This window comes from Ictalurus furcatus, chromosome 4 (genome assembly GCF_023375685.1).
Source record: "Ictalurus furcatus strain D&B chromosome 4, Billie_1.0, whole genome shotgun sequence".
NCBI classification, from domain to species: Eukaryota; Metazoa; Chordata; class Actinopteri; order Siluriformes; family Ictaluridae; genus Ictalurus; species Ictalurus furcatus.
In genome coordinates, this window is record NC_071258.1 from 33,652,200 (window position 1) to 33,664,638 (window position 12,439).

The following is a 12,439-nucleotide window of genomic DNA, read 5'->3' on the forward strand; positions in this document are numbered from 1 at the left end:
TTAAACCCCACAAATGTGTCTTCTAAACGATTTCAGACCTACATGCCAACTTCAGCCTCGTTCTTCAAGATTTAAGCATGCTCAACCTTCCCTCTTCGCACAGTAGCTCGTTATTATTTGGTGGTGCAGCAGGTAGCGGCGTCACCTCACGTGTTCTCGCATGGGTTTCCTCCGGGCTCTCCGGTTTCCTCTCTCCTCCCAGAAACACGTCTGTGGATTTGCTACACTTAAATGCTCCTGGATGTGAACATGTGTGTGAGGTGCCCCGTGATGTTCTGCCATCGTATCCAGGCTGTATTCCCACCTCATTCCCAATGTTCTCACGATAGACTCCAGATCCACCGTGACCCTGGCGAAGATAAACCGCTTACTTTGACCGGATCAGCGAATAACTTCCTGTTGTTTTTTTTTTTCTTTAGTAAAGTTGTATGTGAACGTTTTCGTGGCTAAACTGAATTAAAAATGACCGCCATTGACAACAATCCTGCTGCTATTCTTCATACTCGTGCATATAAGTTGAGAAATGCCGTTCATCCATAATTTCCCCGAGTGCATTCACGGGACAGCTGATTTACACTGACGCACGCCCACGAAACTCCATAAAAGGCGAAGCTCACAGAAAGCTAAAAATGACAAAATGACCACTAAACTGTAAAACAGCGACATGTGCGTAATCTTCCAGTAATGCAGCTTACACACTGCAGCTAACACACACTAACTATAATTAACCACTAATATTTAATTATCTCATATATTAATAAATAGCATGTAACGACGCCTTCGAAAAAAGATCCGAGGAGTCGTTCATTAGCAGGATCGGGCGTGTCGGGAACAGAAAAACAAAGCGGTGAGTCTCCAGCCTCCCTGCTGACCTTTAATGAATGAATGAATGAACAAAATTTTACTAATATATTAACAAAGATATAATTAGTGCGCCATGTATTTACTTGTTTATAAATATATTACCAAACCTAACGACTATCCTGACCTGGCATGTAAGGCTTACAGGCTGTAGAGACACTGAGCAATGCGTATGTTGAAAATCAAGTCCCGTTTCTTGTGTTCATTTACTCCAAATAAACAACCCGCTTTTATTTCTCGTTTTCAGGAAATTGGACCATGGGACTGATTAGAAAAATGCTCCAGATGGTTAGATGATTAGAATTAGTGATGAAAAGAAATCTTATAGTTTATTAAATGTATGTAAAGAAAATGTAGCATTTATTTATTGTAGTTGAATGTATTTAAGTAGCATATGCATCAGAAAAGTTTACTATAACATGATATAATGTAATACATTCATAAACCTGACTTCGGAGAGACGTACTTATTTTTCAGTAACATATCTACGTAACGTCACTGTGCTCCTTTGTCCTTACACCCCAGCTCATGTCACAAATGTAGACATACTGTACACACACGACTGCTTAATAATATGACGACGTATATGTAAATGATCTGTACATCCTAACAAAATTCTGCTATTTATTCGAGTTATCGTTTGATTCTCTGTACATATAATACGTTCGAATATATCGCACATTCAAAGGAGCTCAATCGTGACAAAAGGCTTTTTCACAGTAAATAGTTCCTTAGTTATGAATAAATCTGTTATTTTTTTTATGACACACACACAGCGGGGTGGGGGGGGGGGTTGGGGGGGGGGTGATAAGTATTTAACGTGTCAACATATTTTCCAGTAAATATATTTCCAATGAAGCTATTCACATGAAATACTTTTTTTCTGCTGTCATTCCACTTTATTCCACATAACTTTATTTATGGACTTTAATGTTGTGAATTCTTTATATTTCCGGATTTCTTGAGTTAATACTGATGTCTGGTGAAAATTTCACGCGCATAGTGTCATTAGAAATATATTTCCTGAAAAAATGCTGACTCATGCGATAGTTATTCCACCCCCCCCCCCCCCCAAATATTTACACAGCTGTATACGCAGAAATACAGTTGGAACAAGATAAATGAAACAAAACATTAAAAATCACCACAAATGATTACTAAACATCGTTTTGGCAAGGTGCGTCAATCAGGGTTCAATCGATCGGACGCTCGAGACAGAGCTGAAGGTGGAAATGCTAACGCAGAGCAGCCAGAGTTACACCGCAGATAAATGCACCAGAGGTCAAATGTTCTCTGGGTTTGTGCTCTTTTTTTTAAATTTAAAAAAAAAAAAAAAATAGGAATGAAATCATCAAAAACGCTCATGCATGCATGGCCTTGCTCAAGTGTGACATTAGTGAAAGAACATAAGATTAGCTGACAGTGTGTGAACGTTTTGGCTTACAGTCGCGAAGAAAACTGTTTGGTTTGCAGAAATCAGAAATGCTTCCAAATAGAACCCTTGGCGGAAACTAAGAACGTTTAATTATCAAACGAAACCTTGAAAAGAACTAGTAGAAAGGTTACAAAGTAGTTTTACTAAGTCAGGAACAAAACACTTGGGGTAGTGCTGTCATAGGAAAATAATCAACAACAGGGTGGTGTGATGAAGCTATGTAGTTCCTGCTACCACACCAAAGTGTATTGATTATCGCTCTGAAGTGTCCTCTTACTTATACCACTGCACTTTGTCAACAATCCAAATTTGTTTATCTGTTTATAGTTCCATTTAAGTCTTGTGGAACGTCTTCCAGCAGCTATAAACAGTCGCTCTGTCACCAGCCTCTTTTTTTCTCTTCATGTGAATAAAAAATAAAACGCTTGACAAGAGGAAACTCTTCGGTCCCGAAGACGTCAGAAAACGTCGAGTTACAGCTTTACCTCTGAGTGTTACAAAGCGCTGACACTGGAGACTCCTTCCCTACATGATAAATAAACATCTCCTTACAGGAAACCTCACCGCATCAACGATGACATCGACGATGTGAATGAGCTGTTCCTATAGAAACGGTAACGCATCAGAACGAGGGCTTGACTATGAACCTGCTACTACTGCCAGAGCTGCTGTTACAGGAAACTAATCAACACCTTCGAACCAAATCAGAAGTAAATCATGAGCAATCATTTAGAATTAGTACAACACACTTATCCGGGTAATTCATACAGGTTACTCCGCTTCCAAAAACACAAAGGGCTGTACTTGAGACCATTTCTTACAGGAAAGCACGCTTGTGTGTTTATTTTTCTACGTGGAAATTTGACAGGTTCTCACTTGAGGAACGACCGAAAGAACCGTGTTCCCTAAAAGCAGTTACTACTGACTCATTCTAATCACCGTACAATCTCCGAGTCATTTCAGAGAGTTGCTCTACACAGGCCAGAACTGCATGTCAGTTTAAAAGGCCAGATGTGAAAATCGCAGGGAAAGTGAAGGAAAAACTGGCGAATGTTACTGAAAGGGTGGATTACATCAGCTTTGTGGATGTGTGGGTGAACCTACACACACACACACACACACACACACACACACACACACACACACACACACAAGGGCCAAGTCTGGTTTAGTCAGAAAAGTGTTGTGGATTGTTCAATGTTAGGAGCCCCTTTATATTAGAAGAAAAAAAAATGTTATCCAACACCTATCCCATGTGAAAAAAAATAACTGCCCCCTTAAACTTGCCACCTTTAGTAGAAAAAACTGCAAACAAACTCTTCCGATAACTGGAGATCAGTCTTTCATTTACTTCTAGGACTAGGATTTACTCCTCTGCTTTGGATCATTGTTTTACTGCATAATCCGGTTGCGCTTGAGTTTCAACTTACAGACTGAAGACCAGACATTCTCCTTTAGGATTTTCTGGTAGAGAGCAGAATTCATCTTTCTCTCAATTATTAAAAGTTGCCCAGGTCCTGAAGCAGCAACGCATCCCCACACCATGACACTACCTCCACCATGCTTGACTGTAGGTATGATGTTCGTTTAGTGGAATTTGGTGTTTGGTTTACGCCAGATGTAACGGGACTCCCGTCTTCCAAACAGTTCCACTTCCGACTCCTCAATCTACAGAACATTCTCCCAAAAGGTTTGAGGATCATCAAGGTGTGTTTTAGCAAAATTCAGACGAGTCTTAATGATCTTCCGGGTTAGCAGCGGTTTTCACCTCGCCTCTCTTCCATGGAAGCCATTTTCCCCCAGTGTCTTTCTGATAGTGGAGTCATGAACAGTGACCTTTATTGATGCAAGAGAGGCCTGTACGTCCTTTGATGTTGTCCTTGGCTCTTTTCTGACTTCCTGGATGAGTCGTCGCTGTGCACCCGGAGGAATTTTGGAAGGTCGGACACTTCTGGGAAGCTTCACTACAGTGCCGAGTTTTTCCATTTGGAGATAACGGCTCTCGCTGTGGTTCTCTGGAGTCCCACAGCCTTTGAAATAGCTTTGTAACCCTTCCTAGACTGATGGATTTCAGTCACCTTTTTTTGCTTCAATAAATAACATTATCATTTAAAAAACTGTATTTAGTGTTTACTCAGGTCGCCTTTGTTTTACCTTCGATTCGGTTTTAATTTCTGAAACCATTTAGCATGAGATACACACAAAAACGGAGGAAAATCAGGATGGGGGCAAATCATTTTTCACAGCACTGTATGCAACGATGATTTCATTGTCTCAAGATCTGTTTTGTGTTCTTTAGCCCTCAGGGGTCTATGCATTCCACTTCCCAGTTAACAGTCAACAGAAAATGTCCCCATTTCAAATGACTATGTGTTTTATATAACCTTTTTCAGCCCAGTTTGGTGGATTTATAACTGATGTTTGGACTGAATGACAAAGCGTATGATTGGACGAAAGGTTAAAAAAATGAAAATACCTTTGCAGAGTGCTGGCTTGTAATCCAACAAAATCCATGTCTACTGTTAACATATAGGAACCCGAGCGTGCGGATGCACAGTTAGCATCAGTTAGCGTTGTTACTTCTCTGCACCTTGTGGGTTGTGTTATTTCTGTGTTGATCTGTGTGTGTCTTCTTTGTCCAGATGTCTCATGCTACGCTCACTTCCTAACGTGGGTTCCTAATATGTGTTCTCATACCATCTGCATGAGCTCGGACATCTCTGACCAGACGGAGTGCTCTGGTGTCGTGCTTCGTGGTTCGGATTCGACTTCCTGGTGTAGGAGCCTAAGCTATTCGTTTGTTGTCCAGGTGACCGGGTCAGCTACCATTTTTTTTTTTGTCTGGTTTGCTAGCTCGTCTGTGTTTATTGGCTAGATTTGTAGAGAGAAAGGGAAGTCATTTATCTATTTAAATAATAAAGAAACAATCTGTATAGGTACAGGTATATGTTTCAGCGTCTTATCTCTTTTTCAGTTAAACGAGGTGGTTTGTTTATTAGTTTTGCCCTGAGCTGACCGGACGCCATTGTGGGTTGTCTATATGTACCTCCACGTTTCCAATGAAATAAAACTATCCAACACGATAGAGTCAACTCCAAAAGTATTGGCACACCATGAAAAATGAGACACAAAAAAAAAAAAAAAAAAAAAAAAAAAAAAAAATGGAGGCCACATTTTGATGACCTTCCCACCAAATATTACATCATTGGCACAAGTTATACAATTTGTGGCCATCAGATACTGAAGACGTGGCCAAGAACAGTGTAACACGATTCGTTCATAATACACGGGCGCGATTTACTTAGTTTCTGGCCTCTAAATGTTAGCATACGGCTTCAATATATTCAAAATGAACCCCCGTGTTACCTCAGTTTCTCCACACTTCAGTCTTGGCATGTTAACGTTGTTATTCCTTGCTAGATTAAACAGACTACATAAAAATAAAATGATTAAAAAATAAAGTGTCAGTGTCGTTTCATTCAGTGTTGATGTCCTCCCGCGGACGATTGACAGTCTGTTGAGAAGCTCTGCTCTGGTGTATTGGTCTTCGCAGGAAGTGGCTCCTAACATTGAACAATTGGAACGAATTTTTTTTGCCCCAGAGTGAACGTCCGTGTTCTCATATGTCCGAGAACATCCAGTGTCTTCCTGCAGGGTTGAGAGGGGGATTAATAGAGACCGAGCACAGCACAGTGTGTTCTCCCTGAATAGATTAGGCAGGATTTAAAGATGATTTAATTACAGCTCGGAGTGTGTGTGCTGTTCCACAGTGTACTTCCTCACACTGCTAACGAGACACCAGGAGGTGAGAGGATGAACGTCGTGGAATTCGTATATATTGATTAAACTATACGCAGGATCCCAGTACGTTTTGAAAACTAGTACTGCTTTTTGTAACTCCACTGTTAGTGTTTCCATGACCGCTAGCTACAACTGCACAAACAATGGACCTGGAAATCATACTGCAGCTCTGTCCAGAGATCCAAAGCAACCATATAATATTTATATAATATTTAGACCCGTCGCAGAACAAAAGACACGGTGGTTAGGAGTTCTGTTTTTGACCATGGGGTATGAATGAATCGAAACCACAGCCTCTTTCTTGCACAAAACGAATCTTTCTGCGTCACGTCTTTTTCGTTTGAGCTATACAGCCGGCTTTAATCTTGTCATCTTCACCCCACGTACTGAATGATCAAAGCTTTAAGAGTCCGGTACAGGATGGAGTCCCCCCCCCCCACTTGAATACTGGAAAACCACATCATCACTTGTCATGCCGCTCATGTGCAAAATGGCTCCAGGATTTATAGTGGATATTACAAAACAGTCTACCATTTCCCATAGTGCCTTTTCGTCTAGTAGTTCTTAAAAGAGTTCTCGACGCTCACTCCTGCGTTCCCCGGGTGGCACGGACCTACAGGTACGTCGTAGCCTCTCGGTTCTCGCGCTCTTTGGCCTGCGCTACAGCCACGTTGATGCACTGCAGCCATTCCTCTGCGTGCTTCTCGTCCTCGGCCTTCAGCACGTACGTCTTATTGTCCGTGAAGATCTCGAAAGCTCGAGGTAGGCCGCGGTCCCGTCGCTTTTTTGCCACCACCTTCACGCTCTGCACTTTGCTTAGCTCGATAGTGTTGTCGTCCAGCTCATCCTTCTGGGTCAGGGAACAGAATTAAACAATACTGTATTCAGTGCATTGCGTTACACAGAGATTTCATTTGAACCTAACTGCAATGTAAACTGCAATCCAGCATACAGAGAATAAAATTAAACCCCGTTAGACAGGCTGTACGAGCAGGTGGACCACATTCCTGATGTATTTCAGCAGAACGAACCGTCCCTAGTTCAGCGACTCACTCGTGTCATTCATTATGGACGATACAGACTGTTTTATATACAGCATTATTTACGTATAGGACTATACGAATTCACACGACACTGTCTACAGTGAGTGCTCTGGAAAACCGTCATGTCCGGCTGTTACACAAATCTCTCAAGTGCTTGTAATGTTTAAGCTTTAATGTAATGTTTAGCTGAAGGCATCTCATCGGACCTGAAACCAGCTACAGGGCTAGAGACATTTGCTCAGAGAGGGAAGAATTTTTACAGACTTTCATCGATTTTTAATTCGTTTTAGTCTCTGTGATCTGATTAGCAAAATAACGACTTGTTTAAAAAAACAAACAAAAAAAAACAGCTGACGATGAAAAACAGGACCTTTAGACACCTGAATTTTAATTTTACCATTAAAATGATCTGTAAAGTGTTCGATTTGACACTTTGTTGTAGTCCAAAATGCTCTGTATCATCCCTAAATAAACATAGCGATGTGATATACTGCGGATAACGACGTACTTGTCGAGTCAAAGTTAGTTAGTCGAGTCAAAGACATATCCATAGATCCATAGTTTTTATTTCACACGAATGAACTCAAAACGGTCTCTGTTTGACGTGACGGAAAGCGAGGACGCCACGTCTCAAAACGTTCTCCAAGGGGAGAAAACCGAGGAAGAAGAAGACCGCTGTGAGATGGGGGAAAGGGGGCGGGGCTTCCGAGGTGGCAGTTAATATCCGAGAGCTCTAAACGCCGCACGCATCTGTCAGTCATTCCAGATTCGCGTGCCGATTGGCTCATCTTCTTTGGAAACAAAGAAGATTGCTCTTTTTGCACGTCATATTTTTGAGGGATAATTTAACGTTCAAAGGTTTTTGAGCGCTAATGTTCATTTAACGTTAAACAATGGAAAGTGCTAATGTGAAGTTACGTCTATTTAGGGCTCTCCGGGGTTCTCAAACTTGTTCAACCCAGAAACCGATTTAACTGTAAAAATAAATCCCATGGATCCACATCCACACACATTTATTTTCCCCAACAACTATTTCAATATTATTTCAATGCGTTCAGTAATCGTCTGGTTTTTGGAGCCTTAGAGCCATTGGAACGCATTTTATCCCTGAACTTTCCAATTACACAACACATTGTGCCAAAGTTAACATTATTATTATTATTTAATTTTTTTTTTAAAGTTACTTTCAGTTACTGAGGTTTGGATTAAACCCATTCAATTCATGTGACCAGTTAAAAGAGACTAATAACTATAAGACCTCCATAATAAACATATAAATATAATTAGAAATAGGATATAAATTAATACAACTTTGATAATAGCATGTTGATATTTCCTGTAATAATTATTAACCATTATTAATAATTTAAAACCATCTGATCCCTATAAATATATAAAGGTATGTATCTTTTAACCTTGGAGATCCCTAAACCCTGTTCTCTCTCTCTCTCTTTGCTCTCTGGGCTCTGTTGTGTGTTACCTCGTCGTGCTTAACGTCTGTGAGTGTATGCACTGCTCCTCGAAGGAGTTTCTACAATGAAAGAACATGAAGGGGAAGTACTGCAAACCACCACAGGGTAAATTCCAACTCCCAATGCTTACGATTCAATATTTGGTGGAACGTTGGCTCTTAAAACGTGGGAACAGACGCTGGGAAGCGGTTTGTGGGTTATGATGGCTTGGTGTGCTTTCTTGATAATTGTCATTTGCTTTTATTCTCGCTTTATTCTCAGGCTGTCTCACGTTCTCAAGCCTCGCTCTGGAGATAGTTTGCTGTCTGAAAACATCTATGAATAAATCTCCATCAAAGGCAAAAGATCTTCAGAACTTTCTGTCGATTGATTATACGTGCCGTTCGTCCATAGTTGCAGAGTCGTGGCGTTTCATTAGCACGATGAGTAACGAGACGGATATTAGACGGTTGATAGTAACTAGAATCGTAGGTAGATAGTAACTAGAATAACAGCCTTTAACACATTACACCTCCACGCCAGCAGATGAACTTCACGGTCTAACATACACGATCTAAAAATCACGTGGTTTAACGTCACAGCCGCTGAGTTTGCGAAGTCTTGCCAATCATCTAGTTTGTGTTCTGTGTATCGTTGCTAACTCTTTGCACATAAATATAGCTAATGCATACTCAGAAGTCAGTAGACGTCACTAGAAGTGGCCAGACGACGGGACGTAAACCAAATGTTTTGTATATTAATCGACTCGTCATGATCATCTGCATACCAAATGACAAATTCGGGTTATATGAAGAAGGAAGATTTTCAGAAGATGCTTGAATATGTGAAAAGAGCTGTAACTGAACAGAAAAGAACAGGTTATATATAACTCGTTTCTTATAGAACGACTTTGGATGTCTTCGGTCACGGCACCACAAGCTCGGTATTTATAAAATTCTAGACGTTCGGTCAAGAACGCGAACGAAATGAAGCAGCGGTCGTGAGTAGTAGTATGCTTACGGATGGGGAAAAAACCGTCACATTTACGACTGTAAATATGCCAGGACGAGAGTTTAAAATGAAGAACGAAGGGACTGTGAGTCGTGATTGGTCGACGGGAACGATGGTGAGCAGTGATTGGTTGCTGGATGCATCAGAACACCGGTGGCGAGTTGAGTGAACTCGCCTGTGTTTTGGATTGTTCTTTGGATTACTGTTTTGGCCTGGTTGTGCTGGATGCAGATTTGGGTTTGTTACCCTTGCCTGTTTCTTGTTTTCTTTTCTTTTGGCACTTTGGCTTACACGTTAATAAACCTCATGCACACTTAACGCTCTCCAGAGTCCTGTCGGTTACACACTGTGCTTCGTCAAGCGGCAGAGCTCATCGAGCTGAACTCAAATAAAACGGTACGAAAAGTTTGCGATCGGACGATAAAAAAAAACTCTGCTTTTGCCTGCAAACGTTGTAAATGTTAACAAAGCGTGTAATTGAAAACCGCAGAGTCGATTTGTATGTAGAACAGGGCTCAAAAGATATTTATGTTGAAAATTGCTTCCTTAGTAGTTTATAATTTGTACAGTTTTTCCTTTTCTAAATAAATGAAACTGGCGAGGTCAGAAACATATCCAAACAGAATGGTAAGCAGGACAATTTGTTTTCCATTTAACTTGAGCTGAATGAATTTTCCTCATTTCCTTTATCACACTGGCGTTTGGTTTATTTGGCTTTCTCTTCAGTCATGACAAACTGACCTCAATATCTTTTTCTCTTTGTCTTCTCAGCATGCTTTTGATTATAAAATCTTTTTTTTTTTTCCCTTCGTGGTCCTTTTGGTTCAAGCTGGAGTGAACCCCCACCATCATTGGCTTGCAGCTCAGTTGTTAAATTGAAATGCACTGTTAAAACATACTGCAGGCTTCTCTAGTTTTCCTGTTTTTCATTTTCTCCCCATTTTCTAGCTACCCTGAATGCTGATTTCCATCTTTCGGCATGAAAAATTGTATGAATCATGCATTATGGCAATCATGCCTTGGATGCAGGTGAACCCCGGGGGCTAATACTGCATGCTATATTATTACATTCAGGTTTTGTAAACCCAGTAGAGGAACCTTAGACCTTATCGAGAGTTCGCTTGACTTACTGTTTCGTCATGATTCAGTTATGAGGAGCAGGAGAAACAAAAAAAAAAGACACCCGAGTCATGAGTGTATTCGCGGGAGGTTACAGAACGGTACACGGTGGTGTGGCGGCCTGGGAAAACCCTTCAGGTGAGCAAATTTGGACAGTTTGCATTAGAAATAGTTCTGAAAACTACACGCTGAGCTGAAATATATTCCTCTTCTGAAAATGGAGACAATCCCACTTTAAAGATTTCGTTCCAATTGCGCTGAAAGAATTGCGCAATTGGAATTGGAAGTGCAATTGGAACGCAATTGCGTTCGCAATTGGAACGCAATTGGAAGTGCCTTACTCTAGATTTATAACCTAATCTACTGACTAGGAAAAAAAAAAAAAAACCGCATTAGTGACGAGATTTAAATAATTATACATTTACAATGCGAGTTCATTTCTCAATTTGATTATCATCATCATCCACATCAGTCTCATCACCTGAGTCTAAACACGTTGTCAGTGGTTAAGGCGTTGGTCTGCTGATCAGAAGGTCATGAGGTCAAAACCCCAGCACCACCAAGCAGCCACTGTTGCGCCCTTGAGCAAGACCCTTAACCCGCTTGGTTAAAACCCACTTTTTCATCCATTTTTGCAGTCCATTTTGCATCGTCCTGCTACGAGACACTTACTGATTTCCCTTTCCTGAAGAGGAGCTGGTTACCAGCCAGAGTGAAGTAGCGCGTTTTCCAGCGTTTGATAAACTTCCAGCGCACCTGTTTCTCCTTTAACGTGCCCTCGATGAGCGGCTGGCCGTCTTGATTCACCACTGGAAAGATGAGAGCAACGATGTTATCGCAATTTCACAAAACACACATACAGTATTCAGGAACGCTCTCTGTAAATATATTCATAAGACGTTAGAAAAATGAGAATACATTACAGGTTCTATTCCACTGTGTTGACGTTATATCTTTCTTTAGATGACGATGTTACACAACTTGCTTAATTGTAGAATACGTGCAAAGATGGCGGCACCATTTCTACTCGTGTGTCGTTCTCAACTAAACGCTCAGTTCGTTAAGATAATCGTTGCCAAATAAGAGTTCCTAAAGTGGAATGTGTTATGAAAGAACTCTTTTACATAATCGAGTGATGCATGCTGTAAACAGCAGATGGACCTTATTTAAATCTGCAGCCGACCGCAGCGATGCTGTGACGCTGGGTGTTAACCAGACTCCATGAAAGGTCAAACTGCTGCAGAGTGAAGAAGTGAGAATCTCATTAGAATCGAATCGCATTTGAATAGAATCGCATGCTCCGTTTCTTGATGTGTCTGGTGAAAACCAGCTTTATGCTCAGAAACATTACCCCATGAACGTGACCCAAACTAAACCAACATCCATCTGCTGACCAACGCATTTTAGACCTTTAAAATGGTGTCTCTGGCCCAGAAAAAGGTTGAAAAGCCCTGATCTTGAACATCAGCCAGCGTTAAAACTCCTAAACAGCCTGCCTTGATCAAGCAAGAAGTCAAACTATTGTTTTTTTTTCTCTCTCTGAAATGCCTGTTAAACATCACAAAAAAAAAGAAAAAAAAGAAAACTGTGAAGTTTATCTATAAATCTGTGTATGTGAATGTGATCCTGAGGCCAGACTGAGACAGGACACACTCTACCCACTGTCTCCCCTACGTATGTTTGCTCGCTCGGCCGGTCTTAACCAAGCAGCGAGGCGA

At 41.0% G+C, this 12,439-nt stretch overlaps 1 protein-coding gene across 3 annotated transcripts in view; it reads right to left on the reverse strand.

The window, feature by feature from the left end:
• Nucleotides 1-3,958: 3,958 nt before the first annotated feature.
• veph1 (ventricular zone expressed PH domain-containing 1) overlaps nucleotides 3,959-12,439 on the reverse strand; it is a 91,807-nt gene continuing 83,326 nt past the window's right edge. For 2 of the 3 annotated variants that reach the window (XM_053623704.1, XM_053623705.1), the window contains 2 exons: nucleotides 11,394-11,530; nucleotides 3,959-6,947 (listed from right to left, as the gene is read on the reverse strand). In XM_053623704.1, the coding sequence (XP_053479679.1) occupies nucleotides 6,711-6,947; nucleotides 11,394-11,530 (374 nt within the window). In that variant the 3' untranslated portion in view covers nucleotides 3,959-6,710. The remainder of the gene's footprint in view (nucleotides 6,948-11,393; nucleotides 11,531-12,439) is intronic. The other variant, XM_053623706.1, reaches the window with a different exon arrangement.